Below are 24,748 nucleotides of genomic sequence, written 5' to 3'. Positions count from 1 at the left end.
ATGTCCCCAATGGGTCTTACTTCAAACTAAATAGATGGAGGATCACCGTGCTGAAGCCCAGCATGTAAACCACTTGGTTGAGTTTAAAAACCAGCCAGCTGTAAACATTAATGGATGGCTTTGTGCTCATTATCTCATCCACTCACTCCCTCTTGTGTAAAATCAGAATAATAATGACCTACCTTGAATGGCTGTCATGAGGAATGAATGACATGAAGATGGTAAAGTGCTTTGTTAGCTAAAAGTGATAACAAAGGTAAGAGAAGATACAAATGGGGCGGAGGATAATGACATTTCAGCAACTCCACAAAAGCTATATCTCATCAGAAGCCTATAGTATCAAATAGGTCATCTTATCTTGCATTACCTTCATGATGTTGAATCCTTGCTACAAATGCCAAATACATCAGGGAGGAGGGAAGCCAGAGTAGAGATGGGAGAGGCAGATGTACATCCTAATCAACACACTCAAACTGCTGTCCAGTTGGGGAAAGCTGTGAGGTGGCAAAATTTGCAGATGATACTAAACTATTCAGGGTAGTGAAATCCAAAAAAGACTGTGAGGAGCTCCAATAGGATCTCTCCAAACTGGGCGAGTAGGCAACAAAATGGCAGACACAGTTCAATGTAAGCAAGTGTAAAGTGATATATATTGGAGCAAAAACACCCCAACTTCACATATACACTGATAGGATCTGAGTTGTGGGTAACTGACCAGGAGAGAGATCTTATGGTCGTGGTGGACAGCTCGTTGAAAGGGTCAACTCAATGAGCAGCAGCTGTGAGGTGCATGGAGTGAGGGCCAGTGTGAATAGATGAATCGAGGTAGAGAAGGCAAATGAACATGCATCAGGTTCAGGGGTTGGGAGAACGGTCCATCAATTTTTTTTGGCAGGTGGGGTACACATTGAGACTTTGGCTGTAGGTCTCTACAACAACCGTATTTTGTATCATCCTATGAGAATAGCTTCATCTCTAATTTATCCCACAAAACCAGCCTATTTGTTATAGTTGCTGCTGAATCGTTAAAATGCCTATTGCCCAACAGCAGTGGGGCCAAGACCTGCCTTCTATTTGCCAACCTCGCTGCAATGACTGAACAACTGCAGCCACTCAAAGCTTATGGCAGTTATTGCAAAATATTTTTATGACATTAATTCGGTATCGATTCGATGCTATTGATTTTGCTATTGCTTTGTGCAACGTTGGTTTTGGTAGCTGCCTCGAGAATGCCAATGGAAAGGTGGGATATAAAATGGAAAGTCTTATTTCCTTTCCTCCAGTTTGAAAGCGGCTAGTAGAGATTGTTTTGAGCACACTTCCTATTTCTAGTTCTATTTAATTTAATGTGTTTCAAAGGACATTTAAGCTATCATAAGTGGTAACTTACACTTTTGTTGATAAATTATATTATTCTAACACCTCCACACTCTGCTAGCTGCTGTACAACGACTGCTAGGTAAAAAGCTATTTTGTTTGCTCAAGCTTTTGATAAATTGCTTTGCATTTTATCCTTGTATTGTTTTAAGATGCTGTAGGCTGCCACCTAATGGCACAGAGGGGAAGAAACTTGCCTAGAGAGCAAGAGGTTGCTGGTTCAAATCCCCGCTGGTCTGTTTCCCAGACTATGGGAAACACCTAAATCGGGCAGCAGCGATAAAGGAAGATATTGAAGGCATCATCTCACACTGTGCGGGAGATGGCAATGGTAAACCCCTCCTGTATTCTGCCAAAGAAAACTGCATGGCTCTGTGGTTGCCAGGAGTTGACACCGACTTGACGGCACAACTTTAGGCTGCCTTGGGGATCAAGGCCAGCTGCAAGCTAGGTGGATGTTGAAAAAATCACCTCCACACACACACACACATATATATACGCGCACACACTCACACACCACACAGAGAGAGAGGCTGTGGGCACAGAGGTGGTCTCTGGTATCAGAGGTGGGTCCTTCTGAGTTCCTTGGGCAGCTGGCCAACAATGCTGACCCCCAACACCAATTTGAGCTCATTTGATCAAAAGATGGAGTTTAACTATTTAAAACAGACACAAAAAATCTGAGACAAGGTCCACCCAAAGATAGAAACCTAAGTACATAGGAACATAGGAAACTGCCATATACAGAGTCACACCACTGGTCTATCTAGCTCAGTATTGTCTACACAGACTGGCAGCGGCTTCTCCAAGGTTGCAGGCAGGAATCTCTCTCAGCCCTATCTTGGACATGCTGCCAGGGAGGGAAGTTGGAACCTAGATGCTCTTCCCAGAGTGGCGGCTCCATCCCCTGAGGGGAAGATCTTGCAATACTCACATTTCTAGTCTGCCATTCAAATGCAACCAGGGCAGACCCTGCTTAGCTAATGGGACAAGTCATGCTTGCTACCACAAGACCAGCTCTCTTTAAATGAGATTTAAAAGAGAACAGAGAAGTGGAAGCAAAAGTACAAGAAAAGTGGGACAGATTCGGATTGTTCCTAGGCTCCCAATGGTATTTCATAGGAACATAGGAAGCTGCCATATACTGAGTCAGACCATAGGTCCATTAGCTCAGTTTTGCTTACACACAGAGTGGCAGTGGCTTCTCCTAGGTTGCAGGCAGGAATCTCTCTCAGCCCTCTCTTGGAGATGCCAGGGAGGGAACTTGGAACTTTCTGCTCTTCCCAGAGCGGCTCCATCCCCTGCCCCAAGGGAAATATCTTACAGTGCTCACATCTAGTCTGCCATTCAGATGCAACCAGAGCAGACCCTGCTTAGCTAAGGGGACAAGTCAAGCTTGCTACCACAAGACCAGCTCTCCACATTTCCACATGTGGAGCTAAGGTTCCAGTCTTTAAGGAACCTTTGCAATTACCAATATAACACAGAATTCCAGAATAAGGGGTGTGTGATCTTGTGACTGTCCCTTTAAATGTGATTATATGGTGGAACTGGTCACTGTGAAATAAACCTAAGGTAAAAACACACTCTAATTTAATTACACAAAATGGATAACATCAGAAGGAAGACGTACTATGAAAAAGAACAGAAATGATGAACATGACATTAAACAAAGGAGAAGAGAGTGGTGTATTACACACTTTATTAGAAAAATAATTCAGGCACAAGGTTGTTGTGTTTTTAAAAAAAAATGTAATGATGTCTATAATATATTAAAATTAAAGTTTACATAATCAGAACAATCAAATATCCACTACAATGGGGATTATTGCAATCTTATTGCAGTGAGTTACGGCAGTAGTGTTTTTAAAAAGGAAATGCTTGCTGCACAGCTCGTTCAAAAAAAATCCTGTCAGTGAAAAAGCAGGAAAATATCCCAGTAAAATGTTTCCACAAAACTTGCAATCTTAAATAAATGTTTACTATTCTATCTTCCAATAGACTGTAATCCATACTTATCCTGAGTCTCAATTAAAACTTTGGGCTTTGAGGACTGCAATCAGGCAGCATAATCCTAAACATGTTTACTCAGAAGTAAATCCTGCAGCACGCAATAGGATTAACTCCTAAGTACACGTACAGAGGACTGCAGCATGCCTAAGGACACTTGCTAAGTTTCACAGAACTTGGTGATAAATGACCTAACTAAAATATATTTAATGTTGCAGTCCTAGGCACAGTTACTTGGGAGTAAGTCCACTGAACTCAGTAGGAATTATTTTTGAGTAAACATGCATAGAATCAGGCTACAATATTTGAAATACCAGTATTCTAAGGATTCAGTATCCCAAGGTGGGACCCACTGATATTAAGGAGCCTTTCCTGAGGATATTTCAATAGACTATCTGGATCTGAGATATACATCCTTGTACAAAAGGTATACTAAATAAAATGCCTTTTTAGCAATATGCCATAACCAACCAGATAAAATGTCTGTCATTGGTCGCAGCAATATCAAATTGAAGGTACTAAAAGCAGTAGACCTAGGAGTCTGTTAGATATTTTCCCAGCCCCAGTTAACGCTTGGAGAGCGTTTAAAGGTGAGCTGACCACATGCCTGGGCACAATCATTTGGGTCTTCCCCACACAGCCCTGCAGAATGTCCAAAGGGTCCCTATTCAAGATTTAAATGAGTGTCCCCAGATTGCTCTGCCTTCCTTGTTCCTGGCACAAAAAAGTCTCTCCTCTGATTTAAGAAGCTTCTTTGAAGCACAGGGATGTTGCATCTCTAAGATGGAACTCTGTCTCTTCCAAAATGCTTTCAAGTCCTGCATTCTGAAGACACAACTCTCCCAAGAGTGGCTCCTCTGGTACTGCCTGTCAGAAAGCGTCATTGGATGCAAGCTTTACATCTCCAAGCCAGCTCTAATGTGCATCAAACTGAATGGAAACTTACAACCAATGTGTAAGCTTCATCGGGACAAGAGCCCTAGCAACAGACTCAGCTTTCAGTAGGGGAGGGCCATATTTAACACTGTTTCAAGAATGATTATTTAGCCCCTTACTGTGAAGTAAAGTTTACACCTGAGAAAGCAAGGGAAGGAAGGAATCATTCTCCCAAAACACACCCTTAGAACAAAAAATCCATGTATTCATGACTCTAGATAAAGCCTGAGTTATTAAAACATAAAACTGGTATCAGTTTTGATAAATGCATACAAAATTGTTGCACTATCATGATGTGAGTGGACTTCACAGTTGGCTAGTAGAAATGTCACTGGCTACCAAGACCAGCCACAATTTGTGGACCCCTGACAGGAATATCCATGCAACAGAAATGCAAAGACAACTCTGGAGTGACAGCAAACCAAAACAAGAGAAGCAAACTGCATTTTCCAACCTGCAACATCACAACTAGGACGACTTCAAAAGAGCACTGTGCAAAGCCATCAGAATAAAGATGAGCTTCCATTATAATTGGAGGCTTAATTCTACCGAACTTCCACAGGTTGAGAGGCAAGACTTCAGTAAGGGTCCTAAGAGAATCAAACCTATAGATGTCTTCGTAGCTTTGCAACAAAAATCACCTAACAGGAGTCACAGCTCCATTGATGCTGCCATTTTCTTTTCCAGCTGTTTCCCCAACTGGCAAAAGGAGCCAGTTGGGGCAAATAAAAAAACTAGAATAGGGATTAGGAAACCTGAATAATGATATGTGATTCTTCTGCAATACACTTATTTCTGCGATACACTTATGTCAATGAAATCCCCAAACTTGTACAACAGGAACAACAGTTACTGTTGTTACACATCTCACAGAGTTGTTATTAGGATAAAAATATTGTAAATTTAAGAAGTGCTGTATCATAATAAATGACAATTAAACTTACTACAAGTAACTACGTAATAACAAAGACCACACTGACTGAAGAGGGGATTTTCCATCTTCACCCCAACTGTTGATCTTGGGGACACAGGGACATAGGAAGTTGCCTTATACTGAGTCAAACCACTGATCCATCTAGCTAGTATTGTCTACACAGACTGGCAGCGGCTTCTTCAAGGTTGCAGGCAGGAATCTCTCTCAGCCTTATCTTGGAGATGCCAAGGACGGAACTTGGAACCTTCTGCATGCAAGTATGCAGATGCTCTTCCCAGAGCAGCCCCATCCCCTAAGGGGAATATCTTTTAGTGCTCACATGCAGACTCCTATTCAAATGCAAACCAGAGTGTGAAATGGAAAATTCATGCTTACAACCACAAGACCAGCTCTCCTCCCATTCTTAGGCTGGGAACTTTCCTTCATGATGATCACACTCTGAAAAATGGATATATTTTGAGCCACTGGCATAGACAGCATCAAAAGAGGATGAGACAAATTCATGGATGACAAGGCTTTTAGCCATTACTAAATTGAGCCTCCACTTTCATAAGCAATAAGCCTCTGAATATCAGCTGCTGGGGGCAGGGTGCCACCATAGGAGAGGGCTATTGCCTTCATGCTTCCTGGAAGCATCTGGTAGTCACTGTGGGATGCAGGATGCTGGAACAGGAGGATCTTTGGTCTGGTCCTCCCTTTCTATTATCATAGAGAATATGCTCTCAATTTGTCCCTTCGAACCTATGCATGGCAGTGGAATGTAACATAGAAACAGAAATAGGCAAACAGAAAATGAAAAGGAACTTTTGCAATATAAATAAAATAAAGATGTAGATGAAATGGCTAGAGACAGTGCTGGTTGACAGAAGAAAGACTGAAGGACAGCAAAGTGAAGGCATAATCCAGTTGGGGGGTCTTCACAGTATCGATGACAACAAAGACAGGTTGATGACGTTGTGTCACCACAGATAGTACAATATGTAGTTGCCATAGCTACCTAGAAGGGCCAAAAAACAAATGCAGATGGCAAACATAGAGCTGAAGCTCAGCCCAGCATCCTTGTGGAAGATGGCCAGCGTGATTTCACAGTTACGGCCAGCATAGCCGTCAGGACAGTGGCATCGGAATTTGCTTGCAGACTGGGAGATGCAAGTGCCAAAGTTGCAGGGTCTTTGAGCGCATGCCGTGTACAGGCAGTGTCGGCCTGTGGCATTCTCCACCAACATGTGTCCTGGAGGGCAACTGAAAGACACGAATACATTGTTTAGAATTCAACTCACCATTGGCCCATCTATGGCACATTAATTTACGTCAATCTAAATTACCTGCATCCTGATTTAGCTTGATCAAGAACCAATCCTAACAAAATATGGTCTGCTCACCCCCCATGAGGAAGGTCAGGTTTCTGGAACAGATCCAGTTCACAGGATGGTGTTCCTGCAAGGTTGCATGCAAAACACAGAGGGCCTTGCAGCCTTAAAGCTTAAAACAAATGGATTGTGTCAGAAGCTTCTGTCCGCAAGGGATCTGATGAAGCAAGCTCTTAAGTGGAGAATCCACACACAGGCAAACAGGTCCAGTGGGTGGAAAACCCACAATGGAGCTGAGAGTAAAACATGACCACACGCTGAAAGCATACATAGTAGGTTAAACAACTGAAGTTAACAACCAATCACTAGGAGATCAACAAGGGCCTATATGGATGCATTTATCACCCAACTCATTGTAGGCTGGTCCTCCATTTGGAAGGGTTCTGGGTCCAGGGGTATGCTTTGCAGAACCTGTTCCCTCCCTGCTTTGACTCCTGGAGGAAGGCAGTAGAGAGCACACAATCAAAGGGCACCAGCACCCTATGAAGCCACTTTATACAGAACCAAGCCACTGTTCCATCTAGCTTCAGTATTGCCGACAGCAGGCACAGGCAACCTTGGCTCTCAGGCTGTTGTTGCATTACAACTTCCATCATCCCCAGCCACCACAAACTGTGGATGGGGGGGTGATGGGAATTGTAGTGTAGCAATGCTGGACAGCCAAGGTTGCCTACCCCTGGTCCACAGCAACTGGCAGCAGCTTTCGCGTGTTTCAGACAGAAGCTCTTTCCCAGACTCACCGGGAGACACCAGAGACTGAACCTGAGACCTTCTGCATACAGCGCAAGTGCTCTACTACTGAGCAATGGTTGTGCAGGCCTACAGCTCCCAATGGAAGACCCCTCAAGCAGAACATGACCTTGCTCCTCCTTGCTTGGGCCCCTAAGAGCGCTGCAGCATCTCGGAACAACGGGGAGTAGTCAGAAAGCAATGCCTGGGGGTGCAGGCTCATTGGGAGACAAGCAGCTATGTTTGGGTATAGTGCTTCGGAGCCAAAAAGATCATGGGGTGGTCTTTTCTTTAGTAGATTACATAATGGCAGAACAGGCATAGTGGCAAGACGTTGAATTCTGCCACATCATGAGCTCATGCAACTCAGCCGCTGTACCTGCACTCGTGCATCATCCACAAGTCAATGCATATAAACTGCTGGCTGCAGGGATTGCTCTTGCAAGCTTCTGAAAGGCAGCCTTTTTTCACTCCTTGGGCACTCAACACCAGCTCCTTAGGGTGAGGATCTAGAGGTAGCCCGTAGTTATTGAATCTGACATCCTTCATGCATCCTAAGGCGAAATACAAAAAGAAGAAGCTTGGATTTGAAAGCTCTTGATCGAGAGCTATTTTAGAAACAGACATCACAGTGCCGTAGGGCTGTGCATGTGGGATGTTTAACAACTAGCTCAAGCCAGGAAAGGGGTTCAGCCCCAGTTCAGATGTTCTCCACCCCAGAGTTGGAGAGGACTGGTTCTTTGTTGAAGCACTGGAGAAAATATTCTGAAGGAGATCGGATCTGACCTTCCTAGTAGCCCAGGAGTAAATCACACCTCCAACTTAATAGAGAAAATGCCTCAGAGCAAAGATCGGCAGAGGATTTTCGGAGCAGTTACAGAGGGTTCCTCCCCCTCAGTGTGAGCTCAGCTTTGTAACAGACAAACAGATCACTGGATAAGCCCTCAGCCTCCCCCTCCACTCATGTTCAGATGGGCTATATGCTTTCTTTGGGAGTTTTGTTTTGTTTTTCCAGCAGCCCAGATATGTTTCAGCGTCAAACTTTAAGCCCCGCCCCCCACCCCACCCCAAAAAATTCCAAATAGTTGCCGAACCAGTCCAGGAACTTGGGACAGGGGTGGGGGTAGAGTTGCCATGCCCCCTGAAATTCTGGGTTTCACCCAGATTTTAAGCATCTCATCCACATTGCATAGCCCACCCAGATTCACCTGGATTTCAGCATTCATTTGAAGAAGAAGAAGAAGAAGAAGAAGAAGAAGAAGAAGAAGAAGAAGAAGAAGAAGAAGAAGAAGAAGATCAGCGCTAGCCCTTGTAGAAGCGGAGTTATGGAGCAAAACGTGAAGTCACTATTCTGCTCAAAAATTATTTTCAAGCCAATTTACATAATATGCAAATTAGGTGCCAGGATTTGGAAAGCCGGAATATGGCAACCCTAGTGGGGGTGTTGATGATACAGGTGCCAACCAACAGGCAACAACCACAGCCAGCTTTTCCCCATCTAAACTGAACCATTCTAAAAAAATACGCAGGACTTGTTTTTTCTAGTTTCTCTCAGAAGAGAAAAATGTACATTTGTGTACAGCAGGGCTGCACAACTTCAGCCCTCCTGCAGATGTTGGCCTACAACTCCCAGAATCCCTGACTATGGGCAATTGTGACTGGGGATGTTGGACGCTGAGGTCCCCAAACAGCTGGAGGACCAAAGTTGTGCAGTCCTGGTTTACAGAGAAGCAGAGGCACAACTAAACCTTCTCCATCACTCTTAAAACATTGTAAGGCTGTGAACACAAGAAGCCAGACCCAGGCTAGGACAGCCCAGCGTAGGTTTGACCGCCCATGTGCATTGCAATGAAATCAGTCCCAATCCTGGCACTGCCCTCGTGGGTAGCTCAACTTTTTACCATGGACTTTAACCAGGGTTTAAGTGAATGAGCGCACCCTTAACTCCAGCTCCGGGGTCTTGTGCATGCTCAGCGGCACGCAGCCTGAGCATACACAGAGTTGGGCATCTAGAGCTCCCCACTCCCAAGGGAACCCCACCCCCCAATGCACCACACTCATCACACGGTACATTGTAGGATTCCTGGAGACTGGGAAAATGAGCCCCGTAAGTGGCGCAGCGGGGAAGTGCTTGACTAACAAGCAGAAGGTTGCCGGTTCGAATCCCTGCTGGTACTATATCGGGCAGCAGCGATATAGGAAGATGCTGAAAGGCATCATCTCATACTGTGCAGGAGGCGGCAATGGTAACCCCCTCCTGTATTCTACCAAAGACAACCACAGGGCTCTGAGGGGGCCAGGAGTCAAAACTGATTTGACAGCACACTTACCTCCAGCGATCTGTGCTGCACTGAGCAGTGTGGATCATGTGAGCATGCGCTGGTGCACCAAAGAGAGCTCCGTTGGTCATTGCAGGGAGTGGGGAGGTAGGTGAAACCCTGCCTTCCCCACTGCCTGCCCTTCCCACCCATGGTTTGATCATGTGCACAACCTTTGTATCTTTTCAACTTCCGTTTACAAGAAAGCACAACAGGCTAAGATATATCAAGGGAAAGTCAAAACAACCAGAAGCAAAGGGAAAGCTGCCACTAGGTATTCCCCTCCATACTCTTTATTTATTTAATCTGGCAACTCTAACACTGTGCAAGAACAACAAAGCAAGAGCGACAGTTGCAAAACGCTATTACGTAAAGCACTGTGGATGGTGATCAATTGGCGACTTATAAGGCTCCAAGATGGACAGCTATTTGAGATAACAGTGATGTGGAACTCTCTTTACCTTGGAAACCGTGGGTTTGATTGGCAGGGTATATGTTGCCAACCACCAAGCTGTGGGGGTCAATGATGATCTCTTTGTAGGTGCCAGCTGCCTTGTGGATCTCTCTCTTCCCACCTCCTTCATCCAGGCGAAGAATGAACTCATTCTCATTTCTCTCCAGGGAGACATGATGCCACTCGCCGTTATCAATTTGGTAGGAGGGAAGAACAACAGCAAGTGCTCCATCTCCCAGGTTGTAAGAAACCGCTAGTAACCCCTGGACCACCTTGCAGAAATGCAGGAATCAGAGTCAGACACTTTGTATGCTATACAATAAGGCTCTGGGCAATGCGAAAGAAAAAAACAAGAGCAGGGGATGAACTCTGCAAATTAAACCATGAGCTCTCAACCACATGTGCGTGTATATCTGTGGGCATGCACAAGATCAGTCTTCGAAAATGCAGTTCTTTTTACACAATTAGACACATGTAGCAATCTTCCCATGGCAACAGGGGCAATATTTTATGAATATACTGAAGTTAAACGTGAGTAGACTGGGGAATGTGCATGAAACACAGATGGCTCCTTGCTTTCTTTATACTTATAACCTGCCACATGGGCCAAGAAGCCTGAAGGGCAGCTAAGAATGACAAGTGACACAGAATCACGTTAAAACAGTGTACCCATATGGACTGCTTCAACCACTACATATGGACAATCATCACAAGATGTCAGAGCATGTGATTTGATCAAATGTCCCATAAACAGCCCAGTTACAATGCATAGCATCTGTGAAAATTTCCTTCATTGCCCAGGCAATGTCTATGCCCCCTAGTAGTGAATACACACATGGATTAAGTCAATGGTCAGTCCATGGCTCCCAAATGGTGAATATCATAAAGTATAAAGCATTGATGCCAGCGGTCAATGCATATGAGTACCGATCGACCACTACTCTACAAGTAGACAATGTCATTCTACACATCACTTGGAGACTAGATATGTTGACCATAGTATCAATGGGCACATGTTCTCCATGCCTTCGTGGGAATGCACACAAACACCACCAACACCACGACGAATATTTATATACTGCTCTTCAATCAAAGTTCTCAAAGTGGTTTACATAGAAAAATAAATAATACATAAATAACATGATCCCCCATCCCCAAAGGGCTGACAATCGAAAAAGAAACATAAGGCAGATAGCAGCAGCAGCCACTGGAGGGATGCTGTGCTGGGAATGGATAGGGCCAGTCGCTCTCCCTGCTAAATATAAGGGAATCACCACTTTAAGAACATAAGAACAGCCCTGCTGGATCAGGCCCAAGGAGGCCCATCTAGTCCAGCATCCTGTTTCACACAGTGGCCCACCAGATGCCGCTGGAAGCCACAGGCAGGAGTTGAGGGCATGCCCTCTCTCCTGCTGTTCCTCCTCCGCAACTGGTACTCAGAGGCATCCTGCCTTTGAGGCTGGAGGTGGCCTGTAGCCCTCTGACTAGTAGCCGATGATAGACCTTTCCTCCATGAAGTTATCCAAACCCCTCTTAAAATGTGTCTCTTTGCTCAGATAGCAGGGGTAACTATGGAAACAGTTGCTGGTTTTCCACCTGTACAGACCAGCTCACACTAATATTTCTTAATAGGTGCTCACATATAGGAATACGAGGAGCACATATAGGAGCACAGCATATAGGAATATATAGGAGCACATATAGTACTCACATATAGGAATTTCACAATGTGAACTAGCCCCTAGGTCTGGATGAGGGCTCTGTCCTTTGGCAAGGTCTTTAAACTCATGATTTAGACTGCATGGCTGTACTGAATTTCATTAGAAAAGATGGAGAGCAAAAAAAAAAAAATCAAGGGCACAGGAGAATTCTAAACCATAAAGACGAATACACTGAACCAAGAGAGACTGATCTTGTCTATGGCTCAATGGGTTAGACCAGAATTAACTCTGAACTGAAATTGACCAGCATCACTCCTCATTCACCTGCAGGGTGATGTGTTCATCCTTGTTACGGGAAGACATATTCAGGATGATACCGCTGGGCTGCCGCGTCCTTATCATTGCCTCCACCAATGTTCTGCGAGCAGGTATAGCGACAGGAAGCTGATAACGGATGTAGCTCTCTGGCCCAAAGGAGGATTCTTCAGCAGCTATAACATTTGGGGGGAAATTGGTGTTGTTTGTTTTTTAAAAAATGCTTTCTATGGGGGGAAGAGGGTGAAATGAGACGCTGAAATATATATCTAGAAGACTACCTAAGCAGAATGCAGGCTTTTAAGCAGAATTTCTGGTTGCCAAGAACAAGTCAAAGTCATCTCTAGACAACCCGAGGCAGCACCATATCACTGCTGCATGCAAACTCTCATAAGAGAGGGAGAATGCACACGCAGTCACTAAAATATGCCATTTTAAGATTTTTACTTTTGTGTTTTAACTGGTTTTATGTTGTTGCAAACTGCCCAGAGATGGAAGTTCTATCAAATTTGTATACCGCCCCAAACTTCCATCTCTGGTCAGTTTGCAACAACATAAAACCAGTTAACACACCTGCATTGCCTGGGAACCCTTTTCTACCCAGGAAGATGCTCCAGCCTGTAGTCTAGTGGTTCACTACACAAGGCAGCTGTGCATGGGGGCAGGAGGGTCCCAATCCTCATCCAAGCAGCTCAAGTGAATGGGCGGGCAGCCATACTGGTGCCAACCGTAACACAGAGAGGTGTTCCTGCACACGACTGCCACAGCCCTTGCAAGTCTCTGGGGAATTCCTCTCCGGCATGCTCATTCCCGAGGCTCAAATACTCATTTGTGGCACAGTAGTTAGATAGGAAGCAGGCCATTCCAAAGAAGCGCAAGGCTCACTCTTTACCTTTGTCACATTTATAGCCATAGTAGCCTGGCAAGCAATGGCAAGCGAAGGAGGCTGGCTCGCCAAGGCACTGTCCATGACCCCCACAGGGAGAAGAGCCCATCTTCTCACAGCTGCTGTCTGCCAAGGCGCAGCCAGGAGAGCTGTTCAGCGACTCTGCTGGAGATTCAAGGTCATACACCTTTAAACAAACAACAAAATGGGTGGGGGGAGAACGCATCAAGGCTGGGTGGCTGCAGAAAACAATACGGGAAGCTTTAGTGTGGACTTCTGGGGGGTTCTAAAGAGGTGATGCATTAAGACGAACATCTTCATTTGTTGGCCACCCCCTAACGGCGGTTCTCTGGGCAGCTCTCAAAGTAAACCAAACCAACAAAAATCAATCCACGCAACGGAATAAAACATACAACAAGAAACATATTAAGCAAATTACAACAAACTACAAAAACATTTTTTAAACTTGAAAAATATATTATTTTTTTAAAGGCCTGGGTGAACAGAAAGGTTTCCACCTAGTGTCAGAGGGGAGGCTATTGTACAACCAGGGTGCCAAAGGCCCTCTTTCTAGAAACCACCCAGCTCACCTCATCTGACAGGGGTTGTTGGTTGGTTGGTTGTGCCATCGAGTCAGTGTCGACTCCTGGCGACCATAGAGCCATGGTAGAGTACAGGAATGGTTTATTATTTATTTATTTATTTATTTATTTGATTTATATACCGCCCTTCCAAAATGGCTCAGGGCATGTGGTAGCAAGCATGAATTGTCCCCTTTGCTAAACAGGGTCTGCCCTGGTTTGTATTTGAATGGGAGACATGTGTAGGCACTGTAAGATATTCCCCCCAGGGGATGGGGCCACACTGGGATGAGCACCTGCATTCAGAAGGTTCCAAGTTCCTTCCCTGGCAGCATCTCCAAGATTGGGCTCAGAGAGACTCCTGCCTGCAACCTTGGAGAAGCTGCTGCCAGTCTGTGTAGACAATACTGAGCTAGATGGACCAAGGATCTGACTTGGTAGAAGACAGCTTCCTATGTTCCTATATTACTGGCATGACCCTCATCAGCACTGTGACCACTTGCCTCTTACCTGAGTGTCCACAATGAGATTGCGAATGCAGCCAGTGAAGTGCTTATGTTGCAGCTGTGGGTATGAATAAGGAATCGAATCTTTCACACCACCCAACTGGAGAACTTGATTCATGTTCAAGTACCTTCAAAACAGAGAGGTGCTAAATAAGAGATGAATGTTAGTATATGTGCTACTAAAAATACCCTGGCAGCAGGGCAGATCAACCAACCACATCACACATCAGCAAAAATAAACTGATTCCACTCTACAGACAGATCGAAAGCTTTGATAATATAATGCCACTAAATTCAGGGATGCCATTCAAACACAAGAGTTCAACACTATTAACTGATAATTATGGGCAAGACATTTCCAATGTGTATTTTTGTGAACCTCCTAGAGCCTTTGGTGTCAGGTGGTACATCTAATTAATTAATTAATTAATTAATTAATTAATGTGTTTGCTAATGACCTAATAAAGTGTTCTGCATTGCAAAATCTGGGGACGTGTGGCAGCTCCCTAAGTGCGGCTCTCTGATTAATAGCTTATTGGGCCTGTGTGAAATTTCGGCCCGAACTGAAAACTGTGCACAATCCCCCGTCACCATGAGGAGATGACCATTCTCACCATGCGGTGCTGCACGTTGTCCACACAGTGTGGGGGCACTCTTTTAAGGGAAATGGAGCCCTCTTGAGCCCCTGCCACCATCTTGCAAGGTGTGCACAGAGTGCTGGGAAGTGTAGCCCTTCCCAGGGCTTTCCCCACAGAGCTCTTAAAAGAGGACTCCATCTCTCTTAAGGGGCCCTCCCAGCACCGAGGAAAGCGCAGTACTATACGGAGGTCAGCACAGTCTGAAATGGCTCTTGCACTGAAGGTATGCTGTTATTGCTCCCCAATATGCTGTTATCTGGTGGCAGGAATCATCCCCCTGCAGTCGGAAGTGATACAGTCCACTCTATCACATCAGGACTCTACTAGGGGTGTATACAAAACTGGCTTGCCCAATTCGGTTTGAGTCCAAGCCAGACTCGAGCCAGACCAGGCACGTTCGGTTTTGGCATCCCAAGCTGGCTTGGCCCTAATTCAAGCCAGTTCGGAGTTCTAAAGGGGGGATTTTTAAAAGAAACTCACCACCTCTGGGTGGTGCTGCCACAGTGGGGTCTCTGGTGGTCTCCCCTCCCCCCCACTAGCTCCCCATCTATGGGCCAGTTCAGGCCAGTTTCAGGCCATTTTGGCTCTCTCCATGGTCTCCAAAATGGCCACTGCAACCACAGAGGGCCAAAATGGGCCAAAGACTGGGGAGAGGCCAGCAGGGGGAGGGGGGATTACTGGATACACCCCTCCGGAAGCTGCCAAACACAGCAGTAAGTTTTGGTTTTTTTAATCCCACGTTAGATCCCCGAACTGGCCCAAGGGGTTCAGCTCGAGGTCGAGCCAAAGCGGGTCCAGTCCAGCTCAAGGGCAAGCCCTCAAGCCGGCCCGGTTCGATTTTAAACCAGTTCTACCTCAAGCTGCTTCACACACCCCTAGACTACCATCCTATTTTGCTTGCATGTGTAGACCAGACCTCTGAATCATGTTGCTGAAAGAAACAAAGGCTGTTCTCACAAGCATGCCCTTAATGCCGGTGCTGGGGTCATGTGTGTGCTGCAGGCAGCCCATGCACACACAGAGCGGCAAGAGCACCCGGCTGATGGGGGATCCCTCAAAGAACCGGGATCCTGGCGTGGTGCATTGAGAGATGTCAGAGGACTTCCACCTCCAGCTCCCTGCTCTGCTGCTCACAGGGGTGGTGATCGAGTGCCGCAGCAAGTGGCAGAGTAAACTGGGGAGGGTGATCGTGTTCAGGGAGGCAGCAGGAGCTGCGTGGACAACCTCACTCACGCTCAAGTAAGTGTGTGCAGAGTTAGAGCTGTGCAGTCTGATACTATTCAGAACCGATGTGCTTAATCACGTCTAATTGGAACTAGTAAATGATTAAATTGACACAAAGTAAAAAAGATTTCTTAGTAACGTATTAGACAAAATGCTGCCTGCACATTGGCAAATGTGTTTCCAAATTCTGGAAAGTTATTTAAATGTTACCTTCTCGCTTGTGGAACAAAACCCATGACTTCGCAGTTCGTTCTGTCTTCAGTGGACAGCCACTTCCCAACTCCTTCTATCTCCGACACAATTGCAGCTTTGCACTGGTCCAAAATGAATCGAACGTCCTGTACCAACATGCAGAAAATCATTAAAACACTGCAACACAAAGAGTACTACATGCAGCATCACACAGCTCAAAAATAAAACCAGGAAACAGACATAGCTGGGGGAAATCAAGACGGCCAAGACAACAGAATACCAGAGCTCTACACGAGCACAGAGACAAGATCTATGACGATGCAGCCTGAACAACCTTTACAGTCAGATTACTTAACCTTATGGGTGCATTTTGCAAGCAGGGCCTGCATCCTTCTGGAAGAAAGAGTCAGTCCCCAGTGTTCTAGAATGCCCTACGATCTCTGCATTCTCACAATCACAAAGATCCTGGTTAAAAGGTTAATCAGGATCACCAAGCCCCACAGAGGAGGATTTCAGGGTAACCCTGGTTAAACCACTCCAGCTAACCAGCATTTAACCTGAACAGACAAACTGCACTTTGGACAGTTAGTACAGTAGGATAAAAAAAAAATTAAGGCACAGAACTGAAACAACTCCATAATTTAGACACATCCCTGGTGTTTGCTGCCAATCTCCAATACTTATCAGGATTTTGCAAGCGTAACTACTAAAGGTTAGTGGCAGGGATATCCAATGGCAGAGCATCCGCTGTGCATGCAGAAAGCCCCAGATTCAACCCCAATCCCAGAGAGCCATCCATCTGAAACCCTGGAAAGCTGTTGACAGTCAGCATAGATAATACTGAGCTAAATGGGCCAATGACCTGACCAGTGGTGGAGGAAGCCAATTGGTGGCCCATGTTCCTCCCGCCGCAGTGCCCCCACCCCGCGTCGGATGTCAGACAAAGGGGGAGCAGCTTCGCTTGCAAACAGGGCCACGTTCCCCGTTTGAGAGCAAATTCTGGCCAGCACTGCGTTCTCAGAGTATCCGGGAGCTGCTCTCCCTGCCTTTAAAGGCAGGGAGAGCATTCCTGGCCGCACTGTGAACACGGCACTGGCTGGAATTTGCTTACAAACGGGGGCGTGGCCCTGTTTGTGGAGTGAAGCCATGCCCTGTTCACAGCGCCACATTCACAGCGTGGCCAGAAATGCTCTCCCTGCCTTTAAAGGCTGCAACTGCTGTGAACGCAGTGCTGGCCAGTATTTGCTCTCAAACGGAGGACGCGGCCCCATTTGCCAGCAAAGCCGCGCCCCCTTGTCTGACATCAGACACAGGGGGCGTGGCTGGGGTGCCAGGAGTGCACCTCTGATTGGCAGTGGCCCTGGTTCTTTGAACCCATTCGCTCAATGGTGACTCCGCCCCTGGATCTGACTCTACATATGGCAGCTTCCTATGTAACCTATAAAAGCAGCCATCCATAATAAGCACATGATATATAGAGAGAATGTATTCTATTCATAACACTATTCTCCCAACATTCACTACATATACCAGTCCACATGCATGCATGAAATTCTCTGTGGTGACTCATGCAAATTTCACGATCTTTCCATTGCCCCCTCTTCTTTCCAAGGCCATATGTAAAGTGGGAGCCACAAAACCATAACATGCAATCAGTGTCACTAACCTGCTTGCTGCTTCTCATTTCAAGCCGATGCCACCTTTGGTCCGTCACGTTCACATAACTGGGTAAATGCAACTCCACAGTGCCCAAGCCATGGCTTATTTTCAGCACCGGAATGCCACGAGAAAGTTCTAGGATTCACGAGAAACAAAAGCAAGAAATTAGATTCACTCCTGTGATGGGAATAGGGGTCAAAGGGGAAGGGTGAGCTTGCTGTCCTCCAGACCCCTATACTACCACAGAAACTTGTGGTAGCTGAAAGACCTAAGTGGGGGAGACATTGGGGCCACCAGGCCCAAATCTCCTGATGCCATTCGCTCAATGGTGGCTCCACCTCTGGATCTGATTAGAACCTGATAGAATTGCCCCAAAGAAAACAAAGCAGGCAGTTCTATCAGGAGAATTCCATTGGGAAGCATTCATTGCTTTGAGTACACTTCCGAGATCTGACATGATCCTTTTGCAGGTTCTAATCTGGAAAGTGCCCTGGAGTGTCCACACGAAGGACACCCACTTCAAAAATAGAAAATGTAATTTGGTTCAACAGAACAATATCCCATCGTACTATTTTTGATGCACCATAACACAGGAGTACAAGAAGCTCTCACTATTGCAGCTGACTACAATTTTTGCTCGCTTTTTCCCCAGTGACATGACAGTACAATAAAATTACATTTCACTCAACCAGCCAAAAGCCTTTAACAAAAAAATTAAAAAGCAGCACTGGTTGGCAGGGTGGGGAGAGAAAGCCTTGAGTGGAGGCGAAGACTTTTCAAAAGTAGGTTATATGTTTTCACCAAGCCACATAAAAATAACATGCAAGTAGGACTTCATTAATGATGAATACCTGCCTCAAAAATATTTGAAATACTCGAAGCAATGGACGCTTCCCAATGGAATTCTTCTGATAGAACTGCCTGCTTTGTTTCCTTTTTGATTGCTTCATCTCAGAGATGGGCTAGAAGCCATAACCAGGAGGTTCTAAAACCACCTACTCAAATATAGTATGCACGCTCACTGTCTTTTAAAAAGGATTAGCATATTATCACTGGGTATACTAATGTACTAAAGCACACCACATCCATGTAGTGTTGTTCCAGTGGGCCTTCTGGGTTTAAAAAAAATATGGTGGCTACCAAGAAGAATTCCACTTCTCTTTTAAAAGTTTTAAAGAAATGCTGCTGCCATCACCAAATCAGGCGGGTTAGTGACATTGCTTGCATGTTATGGTTTTGGTGTTCCCACTTTACATAGGGCCTTGGGAAGCCAAGGGGGCAACGGAAAGATTGTGAAATTTGTTTGAACCACCACTAAGTGTTTCAAACATGCATGTGGACCTGGTATACATAGTCAATGATGGGAGAAGAGTATTACGAATAAAATACATTCTTTCTATATAGCATGTGCTTATTATGGATGGCTGCTTATATAGGTTACATAGGAAGCTGCCATATGTAAAGTCAGATCACTGGCCCCAAGCCCCCTCCTCACAAAAAATCGTCTGTCAGATTTTGACCCCCTTTTTCACAAGTCAAAAGCTTGAATTTCTGAGCCTTGGGCTTGGCCATGGGAAATTCTTCAACCAAGAGAAATGACACAGAATGTGCAAAGGTGGGAACGTTGCATTAGTGCACTCAACTTTCATGCTTTATTCTGGTTTTGACACACAACCTTTTTTGGTGGTTGTTATATTTTACCAGAAGTAGTAGTGCTGAGGGAAGAACACATGAATAAAGGAAGAGTGACTAGAATCTTAAAAACAGAGTCACACAGGCCATGAGCAGAGAAGAAACATGTAGACGTGCTGGGCATCATCTTGATCCCCTAAGACAGGGGTTCCCAACCTGTGGTACTCCAGATATTGATGAACTACAACTCCCATCACCCCCAGCCACAATTCATTGCCTAAATAATTCCAGTACTGTTTTTCAGGTAAGAGGCACCCTGATTTCCCAGTCTTATATACTATTTTATTCATTCCAGTGGATAGATCCAAGCCGCACACTCCTACAAAATGCACACAAGTCCCTCTACAGGAGTGAATGGAGGATCCCGGCACACATTCAGAGAGGCCTACTGAATATTTCTAAACATACTTTTCCCAGCCATGAGTTGCTATATATTGGTAGATTTTATGTATTTGTTAGCCTACTTTCCAGTAGGCTTATGGGATCACCCAGCATTCTGTGGGTGTCTGTCTGTCCCCCACTATCAACTTCGCAATGCCTGGACCAATATGAACCAAATCAGGTACAGTTGTAGGGAGACAAAGGGACACCACAACAGCGTACAGTCGTTTGTGATAATGTCACCCACCCCAATTCAAGATGGCGGATGCATAAACCTTTGAACCAAATTTACTACAGCTGTAGGGACTAACCCAATGGCATAGTTTCTGATGATGTCATCCACCCCGATTAAAGATGGTAGACATATGAACTTTTGATGTGCAAGTGGGCTAACTTGTGGACTGTCTAATTAATTTGGACCAAATTAGGTACAGCTGTAGTGAGTGGCACACAGGGACACCTCAATGGCATAGTCTGATGTTTCTTTTTAGATTGTGAGCCCTTTGGGGACAGGGAGCCATCTTATTTAATTATATTTCTCTGTGTAAACTGCCCTGAGCCATTTGGTATAGAAATCAAATGAATGCATGAATAGTTTGTGATGCTATCATCTACCCTGATTCAAGATGGTGGACACATACAGTAAATATTTGAGACACAAGTGGGCGAACCTGTGGACCATCTAACCGATTTGAACCAAATTTAATCCAGTTGTAGGGATAGTGAAAGGAAAGTAGGCATATTAGTTCTTACTAGAACAACTTGTTTTGCTTTCTTACTTGCACAGAAGCTGAGATTCTGAGGGATGTATGCTAGTTATTTGCTTCTCATCTAGGGAACAAAGTTCTGCATTAAGATTCAGGGAAATGACACAGACCCACCAACTCTCCACTGAAGTTTGGTTTTGGTGCCCTGTTTTTGTCTAATATATAACTGTCCTCTTTAACTCAAGAAGTTATTGGTGGAGTGCACTTTTTTTCCCCAGGAAGTTTTTCCCCAGGAAGTTATTGTTATTACCAGTGGTGTTGCTGAAAATTCAGATGTGTAGGCACTCTCTATGATGGCCCCCATAGCCACGTCCACACCAACAGTCCTCATGCCCCATAGCTACGCCCACCCAATGGCCACCACACACACCCCCAATTCAATAGATGCAATAGTTTGGGCAGATCTGTTACAAATAGTCAAGGATAGTTTCCTAATCCTACAAAGCTTGAACCCCATGTGGTTATTCATGCAGAAGAGCAGTTTGGTTTGCCAACCACAAAGGGTGGAGGACACTCCTTGTAAGACAGGAAGAATGGTAATAAAATCAATTGTAGTGCAATATTCAATTATGTAATGAACTGTTGGAACAGCATATTATCTCCATTGAAAAAGCAAAGGACTTTGCTTCCCTGCTGTTATGTTATGTTATACTGCTGAGACCCTGGAGGAAAAAACTACTGAGTCTGTCCCTGCCTGTCTCCGCAGCACTACACCACTGATTATTACAAATATTTATAGAACACTTTTCAAAATTGAAGTTTTCAAAGTAGTCTAGATAGAAGGTGCTGATCAACATATAAAATACCTATTGCAATGAAATTTTCCGAATTCCTGAGATCTGAATCTGACAAAGGACCGTTGTATAGCAAAAGCCCATCTGGAACATCAGTAATGAACTCGAGAGAGAGGGAACTCTCAAAACAAGGCCTGATGGGACGGAACCATGCATAGCCATTTCCATGGAAACTGTGTTTCGTCTGCTGACAATCAGGTCCATGAAATGAAGCAGAACACCGACATCTGAAGCAAACAGCAAAAGACAGTGAACAAAACAGGGCTGAAATGAAAGCCAAGTATTCCACATGGTGAACTGGACCTCTGAAAAGGTCCGTGTATCATTTTCTATAACAGCATCGCAGCTTTATAACTTGACGTTTTGGAGAGGAAAAAAATAAGGAAAAACAACTTGTGAAGTGTGGGCTTGCTCACCTGTAACCATTCAGCATGTCAATGCAAGTCCCTCCATTGAAACATGGGTTGTGGGAGTAGGAGCTACATGACCGATGAACTCTGTCTCTAGCTGCACACGTGCAGACGGCGCTGACGCTGGTTGTTATGGAGACAAGCGAGACACTTCCTGTGTCCATCACTGTGGGGATGTCACTCACCGTGATGTAGTTTGTGCAGCCGCTGCTGCCGCTGCAATCCATCCTGCGGCATTCATCCACATCAACCTGAGAAACATTGACTCCTAAAGCCAACTGGATCTAAGAGGAAAATGTAGTTCAGCAAATTACCAGTATGTCGCTTGGGCGGGAGGGAGTTTTAATTTAAACTTCCAAGGAATTTCTCTACATTAGGGGTTCCCATCTTGTGGTATTCCAGAGGCTGCTGAACTACAACTCCTATCATCCCCAACTATAATTTGATGTGGCTAGGGATGATTGGAGTTGTAGTTCAGCAACATCGGGGGTACCACAGGTTGGGAACCTCTGTTCTACATCTCTGAGCTCACAAAAAGCTGCTGCCCGTTTCAATTAAAAATAAAATGGCTCTTTTAACACCTAGCCTAGATTTCATGGGAAGAAAGATGCAAAAAGTCCTGATAGGTTTCCTTTCATTTAAGATTGTAGATCTTAATTTAAACTCTACGTGGTTAACCATGGTTTAAGCTCTAATTTAAAGTCTACATGGTTAACTGCGAATCAATGCTCATTCTGGGCAAACCTATTAATTATTTTCCAAAGACTGCAAAAAATAATGTTTCTCCTCTGCTTGTACAGTTCACTACAGAACAGGAGTATAAGCACTGCCTTGCTGGATCAAATCAAGGGCTATTGAGTTGTTACTTTTATAGCACTTCCACATGCATTGTGCTTTACAAAAAATGAGAGGACAAGTCCCTGACTCAAGAGGATTGCAATCTAGATACTGACACAAAGAAGAATACAGAAGAAGGGAAGCAAAATGGAAGCTGGGGTAAGCTGGGGAAGAATATGCAATTATTTCTGATCTACAAATTAGGGCATGAGAACTAAGAAGTTATTCTTAATTATTCTAAGAAGCCAGCATGCTGTAGTGGTTAGTGTTGGACCAGGGCCAGAGAGACCTGGAGGTCATTCACACAGCCCAAAACTGTGTTCTACCCAGTAGAAGCAAGGAAGGAGCAAAAGGTAACTTCCACAAAATCACTTCCACACAAGCTACCCTTGCTTCCACACACTCACTTCTACCCAGGTTTTCCTCCTATCTTGCTTCCACACAATCGAAAATTGGGAGCACCCACAGCTCCCAAACCCAGATAGAACACAGTTTTTGATTGTGTGAATGACCTCCTGGAGTTCAAATTCTCACTTGGCCATGAAACTCACTGGGTGACTCTGGGCCAATCACATCTCTCAGCCTAAGTTACTTCATAGGGTTGTTGTGAGGATTAACATAAACTATGTGCATTGCTCCTTGGTGGAAGAGTGTAAAATATAAATGTAAATAAATCAATAAATAATAAATAAGCTATGGCGAAGGCTTCTCAAAAAAGGTGGAATTTAATTTAATTTATATACCACCCCAAACCTCTGTCTCTGGGTGGTCTAAAGCAACAACAAACAAATTAAAACAGGAATTGAAACTTTGAAACAAATTTAAAATCACAACTCAAGTTAAAAAGCTTGGGTGAAGAAGGAGTTTGAATGCATTCCATTCAATATGGTTTCTCTAGACCAAATGGGCTGTTTTGTGCCTCCTGAAAATACTTCACATACAGCCAATGTTAGATCACATATGACAGCAAGCTTGTGGCCGCACCTTATTTTTAAAGGCAGCTATCTGCCCCTGCAATTTCTCTGGCCTGTAATAGGAAGAGCCATTCTGAACTGCAAATCTCACGTCTGTCTGTTTCCCATCAACATTCGTCACGCTGAAAACAATGACATCATCAGGAAGGACCGAGAGGATTCCAGCGAGCAGGTCTTTAAATTTGTCGTGCCTGCTTTCTTCAGGCTCATCTTTCCTTACGAACTCCTCTGCAGTCATGTCTGAGATGAAGGAAAGGATTAACAAAACTAAGTACTGACACAAATGTCTTGAAAGATGTAGTGAATTACTTCCATCCCAGCCTGATTACGGTTCAACCTACAAGTTACATTACATGCATTTTGAACGCAGACATGCTTTGGTTTGGGGGTTGTTGTTTTTTAGTGCATGTCCCAGCCTTGAGGTATCCCACAATGCACTGCGTGCCAAGCACAGTGTATTGGGGGATTTCCCCATCAAACGAACGCTCTAGGGGGCCGTTTCTGTGTCTCCTTGGGCTGCATGCACAATTCCAGCAGCCAGGTCAAGGGAGCGCTCACTCCCTTGAACCTTGGCTAAGAGCCGGGTTTAAAACTAAGGTTTGGCTGGGCGGAAGCACTGGGATTCGTACAGATACCAGCACTCTACCTGAGCAGCCTAACCCATGAGAACAGCCTCATAGTGTGAAATGTTTTCATGTGTTAACAGTGCTATGTTTAAAAATAGTATCAGTACTGAAGAACCTGCATGGTCTTATTTGCCGATGATAAAGTTTCTAACCATCGGAAACTTTTCAGGATCTCTTTTTTCTTTAAACACACATACATACTAAGAAAGTGTATACATTTCACAGTTGCAAAGTTGAAAAAATATATATACATGCAACAAATTCTGCTAAATGTTTAGAATGCAGAGGGACATGGCTAAGTTCTTCAGAAGTAAGGGGGTGGGCCATATTACCTTCAGCATCGCTTGAAGGCCTCACCCACAGAGATCTTGTCCCTATAGAAACACTGTTTCCTACTAGTTCTCATTGAGATTCACCTCTGATTTCCATCCACATCTTGATCAATACGTTAAAATTCCTCAACTATTACAAATTCTG

General features: G+C 44.7%; 1 protein-coding gene across 1 annotated transcript in view; it reads right to left on the bottom strand.

Annotated features, from left to right (window-relative positions):
- The window catches only part of LOC128334480 (neural-cadherin-like), a 121,724-nt gene that overhangs the window by 11,662 nt on the left and 85,314 nt on the right, over positions 1-24,748 (bottom strand). The window contains exons 21-31 of the mRNA XM_053271345.1: positions 23,656-23,885; positions 21,841-22,118; positions 21,437-21,651; positions 17,798-17,925; positions 16,150-16,277; positions 14,082-14,205; positions 12,997-13,177; positions 12,114-12,280; positions 10,136-10,400; positions 7,736-7,910; positions 6,255-6,499 (exon numbers count right to left, since the gene is read on the bottom strand). Coding sequence (XP_053127320.1) covers positions 6,255-6,499; positions 7,736-7,910; positions 10,136-10,400; positions 12,114-12,280; positions 12,997-13,177; positions 14,082-14,205; positions 16,150-16,277; positions 17,798-17,925; positions 21,437-21,651; positions 21,841-22,118; positions 23,656-23,885 — 2,136 coding nt within the window. The remainder of the gene's footprint in view (positions 1-6,254; positions 6,500-7,735; positions 7,911-10,135; positions 10,401-12,113; positions 12,281-12,996; positions 13,178-14,081; positions 14,206-16,149; positions 16,278-17,797; positions 17,926-21,436; positions 21,652-21,840; positions 22,119-23,655; positions 23,886-24,748) is intronic.

Source organism: Hemicordylus capensis, chromosome 9, assembly GCF_027244095.1.
Source record: "Hemicordylus capensis ecotype Gifberg chromosome 9, rHemCap1.1.pri, whole genome shotgun sequence".
In the NCBI taxonomy this organism is placed as follows: domain Eukaryota; kingdom Metazoa; phylum Chordata; class Lepidosauria; order Squamata; family Cordylidae; genus Hemicordylus; species Hemicordylus capensis.
Note: the sequence above shows the minus strand (reverse complement) of the source record. Positions and strands in the feature narration are given on the sequence as shown.